This window comes from Berghia stephanieae, chromosome 2, assembly GCF_034508935.2.
Source record: "Berghia stephanieae isolate SIO BIC M18660-M18661 chromosome 2, UCSD_Bste_1.3, whole genome shotgun sequence".
In the NCBI taxonomy this organism is placed as follows: domain Eukaryota; kingdom Metazoa; phylum Mollusca; class Gastropoda; order Nudibranchia; family Aeolidiidae; genus Berghia; species Berghia stephanieae.
The window spans coordinates 39983017-39997696 of NC_088361.1; the positions used below are offsets into that span (position 1 = coordinate 39983017).

Genomic DNA, 14680 nt, shown 5'->3' on the forward strand with positions numbered 1-14680 from the left:
GCCTCTTTTACATTGTTATAGTTATAGTTGGGTTAAAGTTCCTGATAACTCGACAGATAGTAACAAAATTTTAAGTTCAAAGAAATGGGTAGTGGAAGTTTTGGTAGATTGTGAATTGTGGTACGTTATGTATAGGGATAAATTAGGTTCTGAAGATAAGTATCAATCCCCGTTAAAGCAAAAATACTTTAATATAAATCAACAGAAGAGCCTCACACAATAACACGTTAACACATAATTAAACAAAAGAACAATAGTACATTTTAAATTGAATAAAGTTACGCTATGTGTGAGTTAATTTTTAAGCCGTTCACTGCTTGGTTCTCAAGTTATTATTATTTGTTCCTTATCCGTTGTGTAGAGTAGTGTCGAGCGGAAGTCTCGATGATACCTCAAGTCATTGGCTACCAACACTCAAAACTTCCCGATATCGATGACCAAGGAAAAGTCGGGAATTCCCGACAAGTAGCACTTCAACTGAGCTTTGGATGGCTTTTTTTGTATTAAAACTTAAAATACATTAAATAAATTCACTTTGTATAATAATAAAACATTGATACCTATAACCATTTTGATCTATTTACGACGTTTGTGTTTTGTTAGCTGTTTAAAATATGATATAACTTCAATACCCAATACCAATGACTAGGTATTGAATGAAAGCACCGATGACTAGAGCGATGCTCGAGACTTTTTTGAGTCTCGAGACTCAAAAAAGCATCGAGACGCAAAAAAGTCTCGAGCTTCGCTGAAATCATCGCCGACGAGAGAGGGGTGAACAATGCAGATAGTACACATTGTTAGTAACGCGTGCGTCGCTCGCGCAGTATAGTCTCGAGACTCGGGACTCGGGACTCAATACGAGAAGCATCGATGACCGAGATTCTCGAGACGAGAAAAGCATTTATCCTTCCCAAACATATACATTATGACTGTGCATAGAAGTCTAGGATATTTCATCAAATAAAAAAAAGACCCTTTAGTGTCGCTCTAGCGATAGCACATTTGTAAATGTGATTCATGCAACTAATTAGTTCATTTGGAAGACATAAATAAATAAACAATAATATATACTTAAATAGATATAGAGAGTGAATGAAATATTTTTGTTTATATATAACACGAGTTATGAATTTCTGTTATTTGATAGGTTGCGTCTACTTACGGACCATGTAAAAACACCATATTAATTATTACTCACTAGACATGACGTGAATTAATCATAACACAATTTAAGTCAACAGCTATAAGATTGATATACCCATATATATCCATACCCTTGACGACATATTTTTCGCTAATTAGGATTTCAAGATGATCACTATAGCATGCCGATGGTAGAGTGATGCAAAATGAGAGAGAGAGAGAGAGAGAGAGAGAGAGAGAGAGAGAGAGAGATTGAGAGAGAGAGAGAGAATTACGCTGATTACTTGATTATATAGAAATATGACCGGAGTTGAGACATCCCAGAAACCAATGATGTTCCTGGATTCGTTAGTGCCAGAATTTTACAGGTCATTTAGTCGGATCCAATCACATTTCGCGTATGCGATTCCTGGCTGGTCCGTCAAGTAAGATATTCACTCGTCATTGCGTTATCATAGGATACGTTTACTGCCATCATTAACGCGATGCTTAGCGGCGTGGTTTGATCCATAAGATAATAATTATGCCGGCATATGCCATATCTCGTCTCTCAGCTGGTCGTTAATTTATTCCGTGTCATACATAAATCAGGGTCCTCATAATTGTAAAATTATGTAGGTGATGATATTGTTATAAAATTATGTAGACGCGCTGTGAGAGAATAGGTATAAGTTATTTAAAATCTTGAGAAAGTTAGGAGCGATTTCAAATGAATCACTTTACTGGGTTAAAATTGTGAATGATGCTACAGGATCTGTGGGCTGATTACTCCGGGTGATAGGCAAGCACTTAAGGTGGCTATGGGTCTTCGGTTCACGGTCAGCGGTTGATTTCAGGGCCAAAATATACTTTATTTTAAATTTTCGAGTAAAATATAAAACAGCTCGACTAGTTTTAATGAAATATACGATGACTGAATTTTCAAAAGTGTATGCACTGTTTATTAATTGCAGAACTGAAGGCTTTATCGATATCCTGTTGTATTTGCTGCTGCTGCTTCTGCTGATTATGTTTATTATAGGACACTAGCCTTTAGACCGTTAAGTCCCTGGTTCGAGTCCCTTTATGTGAGGGAGGAGGCGCAAAATTACTTCCCTGTAAAAGGCTCTTAATTCACATTCTCCCAAAGTTCTTAGTTGTAAAATTAGTTTCTGGCCGGAACAGCGTTGTTCTGTCGAAAAAAGTGTAACATCGCCTCACAGATGTCATGATTCTCCCACATGTTAAATGTTGCTTTTGGCTTGAAACCCCATGTAAAGCGCTTTGAGCTCTTTTATTGGATATGCGGTATATACAACCTTAAGTTTATTATTTATGATGAGAGAACTTCATGGTAGCTACCGCAGAAAACCTCCATACCAACGTCAACGAGACAATAAAAGGTTCGAGCTATATCTAAATCAAAAACAGATGACATAGACCATTCGCGAAAGTTAGTTATGGAAAACAATAATGTAGAGGATGACAACTAGCCGGCAGTCGACCAAGACAACCATTTTGATTGCACCCGTGGGTGTGTCCGAAGAAAATGGTGTGACAGACCTAACTCTTAACAACACAAACTCGCCCAAAAATTAATACGACCAACCAATGGCCAGCGACAGTGGCTTCTGTGTGTCTGCATATATAACATCCGAGAGGGCCAGTAACACTAATCACAAAAGTGTCAAGGTTCACAATAGAGCGAACTAAACATCCAGTCAGCACAACTCATTGGAGTCGGTTCTCATTCAATGCAGGCAAATCATAAATAAATGACGGTGTTTGTGTGTGTGTGTGTGTGTGTGTGTGTGTTTGTAAGTGTGTGTATGTTTGCTTGTTTGTGTATGAATGTGTTAGTGTCTATGTATGTACTGATGAGTAGTGTAATAATTAACTTTGTAGTGAAAACTTGTCACCGTAGATGAAGTCGTCAAGAATTGTTGGAAGCAGTAAATGGACGTATTCTGAGATATCTTCTTCTTCTTCTTCTTTTTCTTCTTATTGCCTACTATTCTATTTATCAATTTGTGCACGTTAAGTGGATATTGTTCTTTATAAATGCTCTTTTTTTCTGTTTTTCGATAGAGAAGTAGTTAAATAAGCGATCGTCTTACAAACAAATGGTGCAGTTGCGATTTTTTTCTGACCCTACTGTACACCCTGCAGCCATTTGGTTTCTGTCTGTTAGATCTAGAGAAACGTACTTTGCGACAGACTAGCACCCAGTCTAAATGTTAGCAAGCAATCGTCACTGCCCATTTAACCCTAAAGAAACCAGGATAAATTGTGACGACATCGGCCGTATCGTTCTTATGACTACTTTTTGTTGTGTCTGTCGTAGATATTGTAATATTACCATTTTTTTTTATATTTGTCATTATTATTACATTTTCCTCAAATGTCTTTCCACTATTCTTTAGGGTATGCAAGCTTCCCAGAGGGGCCCAGCTTTCCTTGACCTCCAGCTTATTTCAGGAACCAGCGTATCGCAAACGTCATCGTACTTTACTGCCTTCAGCTTTGGTTTTATGGTCGGAGCACTTGTTGCAGGCTTTCTATATGACAGGTGAACTTTGATAGCATGTTTTATAAAGTGTATGAAAAGTTTATGTATGTTTTTTTTTAAAAGTTGTCATAATTCGTATGATATGATTTATATCGGGAAACCTCGGTAGTGTAATGATAGCACGTCTGACTGGTAATCAGGAGGTCTGAGGTTCGATCCCCAGTGTGATTTTTTTTGGGGTGTTTTTTTTCTTCTTGTTTGCTTGGTCTGGCACTGTTTTATACATACTTTTTCAAATCTTTATAATTAATCCCACCATCAGAAAAGTGTGATTTATAATAAGGGATACACTTACAAGCTGTCTTTAAGAGGACGTCCCTAGATGCGTTTAGTGAGCGTCGACCATTCACACTGCGTCCCTCTTTTGTGCCGCTTTGTGGCCAACTTGTTTGACACTCGGCTCTTGGTTTCGAGTCCCGCAGTCGACTGCCAAAGTTTAAGTCTGGGAAAGGCCCTCTACTCATATTTTCTTATCATACTTAGATGTTAAAGGATTGCGGCCAGTGAGACCATTGTCTCTGTCGAAAAAAAAATGTCATATCTTGTCCTACGATTTATTCTGTGTAGCTGTTACAAATAAATAATAAAAAAGACACTTGTCGAGCGCTTTCCATGAAACCAAACATCTCAAAGCGCTTTACAGGTAATGAATTACATTACGAATATATGTATAGTCAAAATGAAATATTTAAACAAAATACAAATTGCTATAGTAATAGTATACAATCGGCATGGTGTAAAATAAATTTTGAAAAAGTGTGATTTTAAAGCAGATTGTATTGTGTTGTATTGGAACCGGCATGTGAAGCTCTTTGGGTATATTTATCAGATATTATCTTACCTTATCTTATCCTCTTGATTCCTTGGTGGAACATAAGTCGCCAACAAAGTTCCTCCAGGGATTTCTGTCCTGGGCTAGCCAGCTCAGCTCATTCCATGTCTTTCCAGCTTCTTTCATCTCCACTTCGACTGTCCTCCTCCAGGCGCCCAGTGGTCTTCCTCTCTTTCTTGTTCACGGTGAGGACCATCTTAGTGCTGTATAAGGCAGTCTAGATTTTTCATTCGGAGAATGTGACCCACCCATTTCCATCGTCGGTGCTTGACTTCATCTACAATGGTTTCCACTTGTGTGCCTGCAGATTTCTTCATTGAGGATATGCTGTTGCCAACCAAGTTTCAGGATTTCACAAAGGTATCTTCGTTCAAACCCTCTGAGGCGACTCTATCATCTTGTTCACTCTTCAAGTTTCTGCTGTATATAGGAGAACAAAGCGGACGTAGGATTGATAGATCCTTATTTCGGTATTGGTATGAAAGGATGTTGATTTCAAAATATTCCTGAGCCCATTAAAAGTGCAAACTGCAAGTCCGATTATAGCTACCTATTCTATTTAGCGCCAATTAAAATCAAATGGCGTTTTTTTCTGTTTGTTTGTTTTGTTTTACTTGACCAATCAATATGACTAATTCTGAAAGTTATAAAATTTGTGACATTTAACTGGATGGTAAAAACAAAAGTAAGGAGACGGCCTGAACGTGTGCGCGCCCGTATGACACGTTTCAAAATTCATCATTTTAAAAAGGACGTCTCTGCCATTCGTCTCATTTGGGTTGACTTATCTGGACTGAGCCTTGTATGTAGGACAGGTGAGTTAACACTGGTGACGACAACGGTGTTTAACAGTTGGATGTTTATTAGATTTCTCAGATTTGAGTTCAGCCTAATCGCTTTCATCGCTTTTCCTCTATCAAAAAATATTTACCCCACTTCATTCTGTCTTAACAGTTCCACAGTTTCACCCATAAACTCATCTTTACTCTTTCTACTTTTCAACAACCAAACCATAGAACAGTCCTCTACAACCACTGAAAATCAGTCCAATTATACACCACTTTCCTGAATAACATCTCAAATGCAAAATTTATTATTTAAGATCTGAGAATCTCTGACTGCACTGAAAGTAAAAGAGGGAGAAGACGAAGAAGAAGAAGAAGAACCCATTAAAAAACAGTTTTGTGCATCGACAGTGATGCGCGGTGTGACTGAGCCTGTCAATTCATCTAATGCCTAAGAAGAAGAAGAAGAAGAAGAAGAAGAAGAAGAAGAAGAAGAAGAAGAAGAAGAAGAAGAAGAAGACGTCGACGAATTTAATTGACATAAATCGTGCAGGAATTTGTGTGTTAGCTACACATCGTGATAAAGCACAGTACTAGTAGCGGCACCAAGAAATCTAAATATGAATGCAATCGCGTCTCTCTAATCCTAAACTCCACAATCCAGATGTCTCCATTATCCGGACAGTTTGCCTGGGAACGGATTTTTTCTTCTTTATTTGTACTCCATAATCCGGAAATTCTTGTTTCCGGATCCGAACATTTACTTTGCAGTGTAGAGGATTTATGACTATAATTCGAACATCACACTGGCCGACTCTTGTTGAATTCATTCGACGAATGATTACAGTATAATCTGAAATCGATAAGAGACTGAAATTAGTTTGAGGTCAAAACCAAATACGACAGTGTATGTCACTTCAGGAACTGATTTGTGCGGCTATCTGGTCTTGTGGTATGACACTCACTTTCGGACCGGAATTCGAGCCTCGCTCGGCGCATAGTTGAGTCCTTGGAAAAGGCTCTTTACTCACATTATCTTACCTTTAACAGCGCTGTCTCTGTCGAGAAAAAAATGTAAAATCGCCTAACAGGCGTCATGTTCCGTTCTACATGTTGCATGTTGCTGTTGGTCAGGGACACCTTCTAAAGCACTTTGAGCACATTAAGTGGATATTGCGCTATACAAAAGCTCAAGATTTGATTTAACTTTCCGGACAAAATGCCGGAAACGGAGTTTTTAGTTAAACGAAAAGTAGTGATGATGTTATCTTATTGTTATTTTATTTACAGATTTGTCATTAAGACGCCTTTGATATGCATCCCCTTGACATTGTCATGTTTCTTTGTCGGCCTAACTCCCTGGTGTACTTCGTACATCCCCATGTTGTTGGCACACATGATATCAGCATCACAGCACTCCATAGCTGAAACTGGTGAGACTGGTTGGTGGTCACGATTTGATGGTGATGATGATGTTGATGATGGTGGTGATGATGATGATGATGATGATGATGGTTGTGGTGGTGGTGGTGGTTGTCGTTGTGGTGATTTTATTGGTTGTAATGATGGTGTATGTATGTATGTATGTATGTATGTATGTATGTATGTATGTATGTATGTATGTATGTATGTATGTATGTATGTATGTATGTATGTATGTATGTATGTATGTATTTATGTATGTATATATGTATGTATGTATGTATATATGTATTATGTATGTATTATCTATGTATGTATGTCTGTCTATTGGTCTGTATATATGTATGTATGTATGTATGTATGTATGTATGTATGTATGTATGTATGTATGTATGTATGTATGTATATATGTATGTATATGTTATGTATGTATTTATGTATGTATGTATGTATGCATATATGTATGAATGTATGTATGGATGGATGGATGGTTGGAAGGATATTTATATGTATGTAATGTATGTATATGTGTATGTCCGAACACTTTCAGAACCTAGATTCAGAACTTTATTTATCTAGTATCAATTAAGTAATGATTTGTTAATTCTTTAAAATGTCTAAACTGGACATGTCAAAATTTTGTATAGCTTTTTAAGATAGTATTTAAACTATCACTATGTTTAATTTCCCACCAGACCTAAAACATTACTTAGATTCCCTCCTTGGCTCGTCAATGAGATTTTAATAGTTTTAATTATAATGTTCTTTATTAAAAAAAACAAAAACTATGAATTACATAACATTGAGAATCACAAATGTCGAATTCAGAAGTTTCATTTAATAATGATAAATAATACATTTATATAGCGCCTGAACATCTACATTAATCGGGCTATGCGGCGCTTTGCATAATAAAAAGAAATAACGACACGACATAATAAGCATGAATACAGAAATAAAATCTAAGCAACATCTATTTCATAAAAAATAAGCCCTACGGAACAACTCAGTCTTCAGATATTTCCTGAAATTTCTTCCAGAAAAACACTACAAAACAATGAAAAAAATAAGTTATGATGAGCTTTCAAAATTTGGATAACTATTAATTATCTTTTTCCTTTAATTTCGAATTTCAGCGATCTTAGCGGACCAGTTCTACTTATGGCGAGGCGAGAGTGAATCAGCATGCCAGTTTATAAGTTTAACCTATTCTCTGGGGGGAGTACTTGGACCTTTATACACTGAACCATTCTTAGTCTCCAAGTGGAATGACACAGATAACACACCTCCAGATCAAGACCACGAAAGAAAGTCGAAAACAGATAATGCCTCTCAGTTTATGTTTAATCTGTTAAATTATTCTTCATCATCCATACCCACTACGCAGACTGTTCACAACATAGGGCTTGAAAATAATCGAACATTTTCTACTTATCCACCAGAATCCAAACTTTATTACGCTTATATGATTACCGGGTTGTTTGGGCTTTTGACGTCAATACCATTTTATATTTTGTGGTGTAAAAAATTGACTAAACCTGCACACGAAGTGAAGCAAAGAAAGAAAGCCGTAGAAGCCGAACATAACAGACTCTCATTGAAGGCATACGTAATTCTGACGGCGATAGTATGTTACTTTCTTTTTGCGTATTCGATGATCGAGGATTCATTTGTTGTTTTTTTGTCCATGTTTGTAGTATCTCATCTGTCATGGACAAAATCAAACGGTGCCATGATAAGTTCGTTGTATTGGGGCCTGGGAACTCTCTCTAAACTAATAGCCATACCCTTAGTTAGGCGAGTCGATGTTGGTATCATAGTATTCACCTGCTGTGTTGGGATGGTCATTTCCATGACAGGTTTTGCCCTTGCAAGTCACTACCAATTGGATGTATTGATGTGGTTATCTTGCTCTGCTGTCGCTATTTTTCAGTCTCCTATGTTCGGAGGTTGTATGTCTTGGGCTGATACGAATATTTTAAAGATTGACGGTAAAGCTACGAGCGCCTCTATGGTCTCTTCAGCGATTGGTGCAATGTCTGGACCTTTGATTCTCGGAGCAACAATGGATAACATTTCTTTCATGATGTTCCCATACATAGAATTGGGACACTGCGTTATATTGATGCTGCATTTTATCTTCATGTATTGCATTTTGAAGCCTTATGTTACTCTAAAATATGGCCCAGTCAGGCAAAACGACAATTTTTCCCATGAAAATGAAGTAGGGGTTGTAAAGGAGAAAAGTGAAGAGACGAACGGTGTTTGAAGTGGCCAAGGTAGTGATTATTGATATTAAATCTAACTGAGAGTCTGAGAACGTATTCACTAGATCCTCTGCCTTTAACAGAAGCGGTTTGATTTTACTGTTGCTTGAGATGATATTATTTTATATTTTTACCAAAGAACGCATTCGCCATTATGCACCCAGCCGATATTTAAGATTTGCTAATTTAAACCTGCTAATGGAACCTCCAAAATCTCTATTTTCTCATGAAAAACATTTCTTCACCATGACTCTCCCCTCCCCCCCCCCCCGATTGCGGAACCCCATTAGCATTGAAATTTGATGCTAAGCTGCTAGGAGCTGTGGACTGTAAAAAGTATTGAACAAAAAAAAAAATTACCAGCTTACAACAAGAACAAAATACCCTACATAGAACGTTTCGGGATCAAAACCTTTCTTCAGTCAGCAACAAATAACAATTAAAATATAAATACATTACTATAACACCAAATGGACGACTAAATATTTCGTATCATTTCTCTGTTGAAGTCAAACCTTGAGCAGAATATTCTTTTAAAAACGCATTAACATTTGGTACGTACAAAAAGGGAGGAACACGGGTAGAACAGAAATATGTGTGATATGTATCCATTGAATAAATCCATTAAAGCGGTTTATAATAATAATCCAGAAGTATGACGAATGGATAGTTATCCTTTAGAAACATAGTGATCGTGAATGTGAGCTTATCTTAACAATATTATCTACTCGAGCGAGGAATGAAATAACACAAACCTTAGAAACTAAAGATGCAAGAAATACTACGGAGGCAATAGTCTAGTTATACTCCAGTCTGGTGTTTAGTCCTCGTAGGTTTAAACATCCAAGGGGTTTTAATCAGATGTGTTACCTGTTTGCAACGAGATATAGTGTCTGTGTAGCAGAATTTCAATACACAAACTTGAGCGGCCCTGGTGGCCAGGTAGGTTAAAATGTCGGCCACAGATGTACCGATTTTTGGCACTGTCCCGTAGATGCTGTGATATCTAAGCGATATCCTAATGTTTTCACCGTCCGCCAATTCAACATATGTTACAAAGTGCGAATCCATGGCATACACAAGTTTGCGGTCTATACAAGTAAAAGGCCTTGTGGTGGTCAGGACGGCTGCGTACAAGCAAATCCTTTAAGTTCCGGTCACTTCTAAATTCTACCAAAGGCAGTCGAGAGAAAGCCACCCGAGTATCTTCATCAGCTCGAAGAAGTCCATAATTGTTCAACAAAATCTTTTCGACTTGGTTAGCATGAGGTTGCGTTTAAGGACCAAGATGCGGCTCTTGATTTGTTGGGGATATTAATCCTTGAATTGAAATTTAAATAGCGAAAACTTTAAGGAAGCGGTTAATAACTGAACTTTTTTGTGCATATTATGTTTAAATCCCTATTATATTATATCGATGTGGTTTTTAACTTGCCATTTTTATATGTGATATTATGACGTGTTGATGAAAAGTGCAAGTCAGTAACTTGATTGGAACTATGCATTTTATAAATTTTTAATTCTCTATTGTCTTCTGGTACTTTTCTAGTCACTTCGTATCTTGTTATTATCAACAAATGTGCCTGCTCCACTCACTTTTCTGAATTAATATTCACCCCAATATCGGAGCTTACTCAACGTCTCAATCGTCTCTATGTTATAATAATATTAATATTTGTGTTGAGAATATTATGGCTGTTAAGCTTAAATGCTGGCCAACAAACTTCGCGGCGTTTGTGTGCTGAACCCATGACCTCAAGAAGTCGCGAGAGCGGTTCAAGATAGATACGATGCTTGATACCACTTTTTTGGCTTCGATTGTAGAGCTAATCTCTGATGGCCAGGCGGAGTAGTCGTACCAGTAAAGTCGTGGATTCGAGCCCACATCGCCTCGGCATTTGTATTCTCTATTGTTTTCTGGCACTTTTCTACTCACTTCGTTTCTTGGTATATTATTATATAATTATAAGTATTAAAATGTAAGCTTCAATGTATTAAATGAAGATAGATACTGTGGACGTTTCGGGTTTCCCCTTTATCAACAAAACACGATGAATGAAACACTAAGGACGAATGAGAGATGTGTGAATGGCATAGTTAAAGGTGAATAACGTCTCGTTCTACATGTTACGTATTGCTGTTGGTAAGGGATCCTTTGTAAAGCGCTTTGAACACATTTAGTGGATATTGCGCTATATAAAAGCTCAATTCATATTTAATTTTTAATTTTGTAGTCAGATATACACCGATACAGACTAAAATACGTCTTTTAGAGTTCTGGTCCTTGAATGCCGGCCACTCTAATGTAAATACGTTCTCTCGTCAATACTCGTTCAATTATTAAAGTTTCTCAGTTTCCTGTTCACTTGGATTTATTACATTTTTCAAATCAATATATTAACAAAATTTTGTTATTAGTATTAACATCCAAAACCACACTCACTCAGAAATTTACTAATAATGTCCATGATGTCTTGAAGTGTGTCCAGCCATTTTTCCATTACACAGTAACTTCGAGTTGATGCATTTGATACGTTTTGGGCATTATTCTATGAAGTTCCTATCTAATGTTGTTGATTTTGTCTTTGATATTTTGATGATCGGGATTGATATACAGTAATTAGAACTCACAAATATTTTGGTAACTTTTAACACGTGATGTGGATTGTAGTGTAACTTTTAACACGTTAATGTGAATTGTAGTTCTTCGGAGCTCTTTAGAAGGTTGGATTGTATAATACCACATTGATAGTGATATAAATTCCGAATTGAATCTCTTTAAGTGAAAATATAGTACAGGCAAGGTAGCCTAGGTCAGATTTTTGGGTAAATTTTTCTTTTATTCGTGCTTAAATTTTTGAAGTCGTTTTTTCTAACTCCATTTTACATCTAATGATTAACTTTCCTTTTACATTTAGATACGTTTTTATCAAAATAAGATGAATATAACGTCGTATTTGATTAATTTTTTACATAAAAATACGAAATTGAATGGGCGCTTCAATCTAATAAACGATAAATCAAAGATGTTGTTGATCAGGGGGAAACCCGAGACGTCCACATAATCTGTCTTCGTTTACTGAATTGAAGCTTCAATTTCCTATTGTGATTAATTCCTTGGAGCTTCAAGCGACAACATTTTAATTTTCGTGAATTTTTTTACACGAATGAATAGACAATGCTATCTGTATGTCACAATAGTTGGGTTTGTATGTTTTTTCCCCTCCCATTTTTGTTTTCAATTTGGGAAGTCGTTTTTAATTCACTCCATTTCAAAGCCATTGAACAACTTTATTTTTACCATTACTTTTTTACATTAAAAAAAAATATATATTTTAAAAAATCCCTTTTAAATCCCATAGGGGAAATTTGTCTCTAGGGTCTATTCCAAGGGAAGACTGGAAAAACCCAGGCGTCAGCCGCAGTGCAGCGCCGCAAACTGAGTTAGGGCGTTGTGGCTTGTTTAAGGCAACACAACGTAGCGGGTATTCGAACTCGGTACTTTTCGGGTACGAAGCAAAGACCGTACCGCTGAGCCACGTTGTCCCATAAGGTTTATATTCAGATGAAGACGTTGTTTTATCAATTTAAAAATAAAAAATGATATAAAATTCCCTTTATTCATCCCATAGGGGAATGTATTTCTCTAGGGTCTATTCCAAGTGAAGACTGGAATAACCCAGGCGTCAGCCGCAGTGCAGCGCCGCAAAATGAGCTAGGACGAGTTGAGTGCTCAAGGCCACACAGCCAGCGTCGGGTGATCGAACTCGGTACCTTTCGGGTACGAAGCAAAGACTGTACTGCTGAGCCACGCCGCCCCTTTAAAAAAATAAATAAAAATAAAATTTTATACTCAGATGAATATACGTTGCTATTTTTATGTCGCAAAACTTATTTGTTACATTTCTTATAATATTATATTGGCAGCAAGCTAATCAGACTCCATGTTTCAGAAAGATATTTTACACATTGTAAGGTGTGCAGTATAAGTATGATTTGATGTAATTTCTTTATTGCTTTGAGTAGGGAACAATAATGTGACGTCATAAGATTGATTCCATTCTCGTTGGAATTGTGAAACCAATCCCCCGGAGGACTGGATACATAACGTATGCAACTGACCTTCAGTTTCAAAGTGATGGTATATATTTCCTAGCCTAAATAAACGCTACTCGTCAATAAAAATCGACCCGTATTTATAAGAATCTGCCTATACACTCTGGTATCTACTAAATAGTTATACCATCTTATGATACAATAAGGAACCTATTCATTGCCAAACCTTCGAAAGACCGGTTGGTTAAACACTTCCAATGAGTTTTGAGTCGGAAGAGAGTAAGTTGTGACATCACGACTTCTTTGCCCTGTTAAATGTTTAAATAAACAGATTTTGTAACTTTATTGGTTGTTATTGGAGTTTTGATGTTTTTTTTATGACAACAAACTAGTATGATTTTTATGTAGGCGACAAAACACGCCAGCCGATAGAGCAGCAGCTTCTAATGGTGCTCATCTATTATGTATGACGATTGACCCATACTGCAAATTCTTTACCGCACTCGTGCATCGTTGCAAACCCGCCCGGAAGCTTTGTTACAACACACCATTCAATTAGATGCCCTGCGGTTTCGTTCCCACATCGGGTACATGTTGGACAGGTGGAAAGTCCCCCACTGACGAAGCAATTTTGCCGTTAGGCAGGTTCTCGACCGAAGCCGATTCGCTACCACTCATTGTCTCCTCTGAATGGTGGAGAAGCCTGACAACTTCTTACCTAGTTTCGAGGAGTGTATGTCTCCGCCCCCTCGAGGGATTGAATTCGTCCAAATCTACTTCCATCTCGTATATGCACATCTGTCCTTAGTCAGGGAATCTGCATACAAGGGTTGACGGGACATAGTTCGACTCGAAACAAGGGCACCGTCCATAATGCGCTTTTGAGGGGTATCCCCATTCCCTCTCTCTTTGGTCTTATTAAGCCAGCTCTTTGTAATCGTCTCCCCCCGGACATCGGGGGCCTGGATTGCTGCCATTATCGGGCTCCATTATCTAGGCGTTGTTACCAGCCTTCCTGACACTATGTGCATCGACTTGCAAAGTTTAACATCTACCTTATCAACGTTCCTGCTTCTACTCCACACCGGCGGAATAGCTTAGTGCCAAGGCGGACGTACTCAGGAGCGCATGGTTAGCACCCCAAGTTGATCCCGCCCGCTTCCTCGTTTATCTATCTTCCGGGCAACTCCTTCCAGATGGGTAAGGCTGCGTCCAGCGTCACCCATAGATATTTTGGATGCGGCTCATATGGGAGTAGCTAGTGTCCGACGAGGACGTTCAGTTTCAGGGTGTGCCAACCACTGCATATGTGGAATGCAGTGACCACGGTTTTCGAAGTGTTTATCTTCAGGTACCACTTGTCGAAGTAGGATTTGAGTCTGGTGACGTCCTCGCTGAGTACGATCCCGAGACAGTTCACACTTTACCTTGAGTAATGAGTGCCCAATCGTCCGCGTACCCCAGCTACAGGGAGGAAGTGTTCGGCATGTCGCTAATGGTAGACATTAAACATGGCGCTAGAACCTAACCCTGAGGTACCCCATTATTCAATTTCCTAACTTTACTCCTAGCGTCTCCCAGCGCGACGTTTAAGTATCTTTCTCCTAAAATTGAAGAGAACAAC

The 14680-nt window shown here is 37.9% G+C and overlaps 1 protein-coding gene across 2 annotated transcripts in view; it reads left to right on the forward strand.

Moving 5' to 3' along the window:
• Window positions 1-13401, forward strand: part of LOC144964856 (sodium-dependent glucose transporter 1A-like) — a 28025-nt gene extending 14624 nt beyond the window's left edge. For both annotated transcript variants that reach the window (XM_078899570.1, XM_078899571.1), the window contains 3 exons: window positions 3549-3694; window positions 6602-6744; window positions 7870-13401. In XM_078899570.1, coding sequence (XP_078755696.1) covers window positions 3549-3694; window positions 6602-6744; window positions 7870-9002 — 1422 coding nt within the window. In that variant the 3' untranslated portion in view covers window positions 9003-13401. The remainder of the gene's footprint in view (window positions 1-3548; window positions 3695-6601; window positions 6745-7869) is intronic.
• Window positions 13402-14680: the final 1279 nt, after the last annotated feature.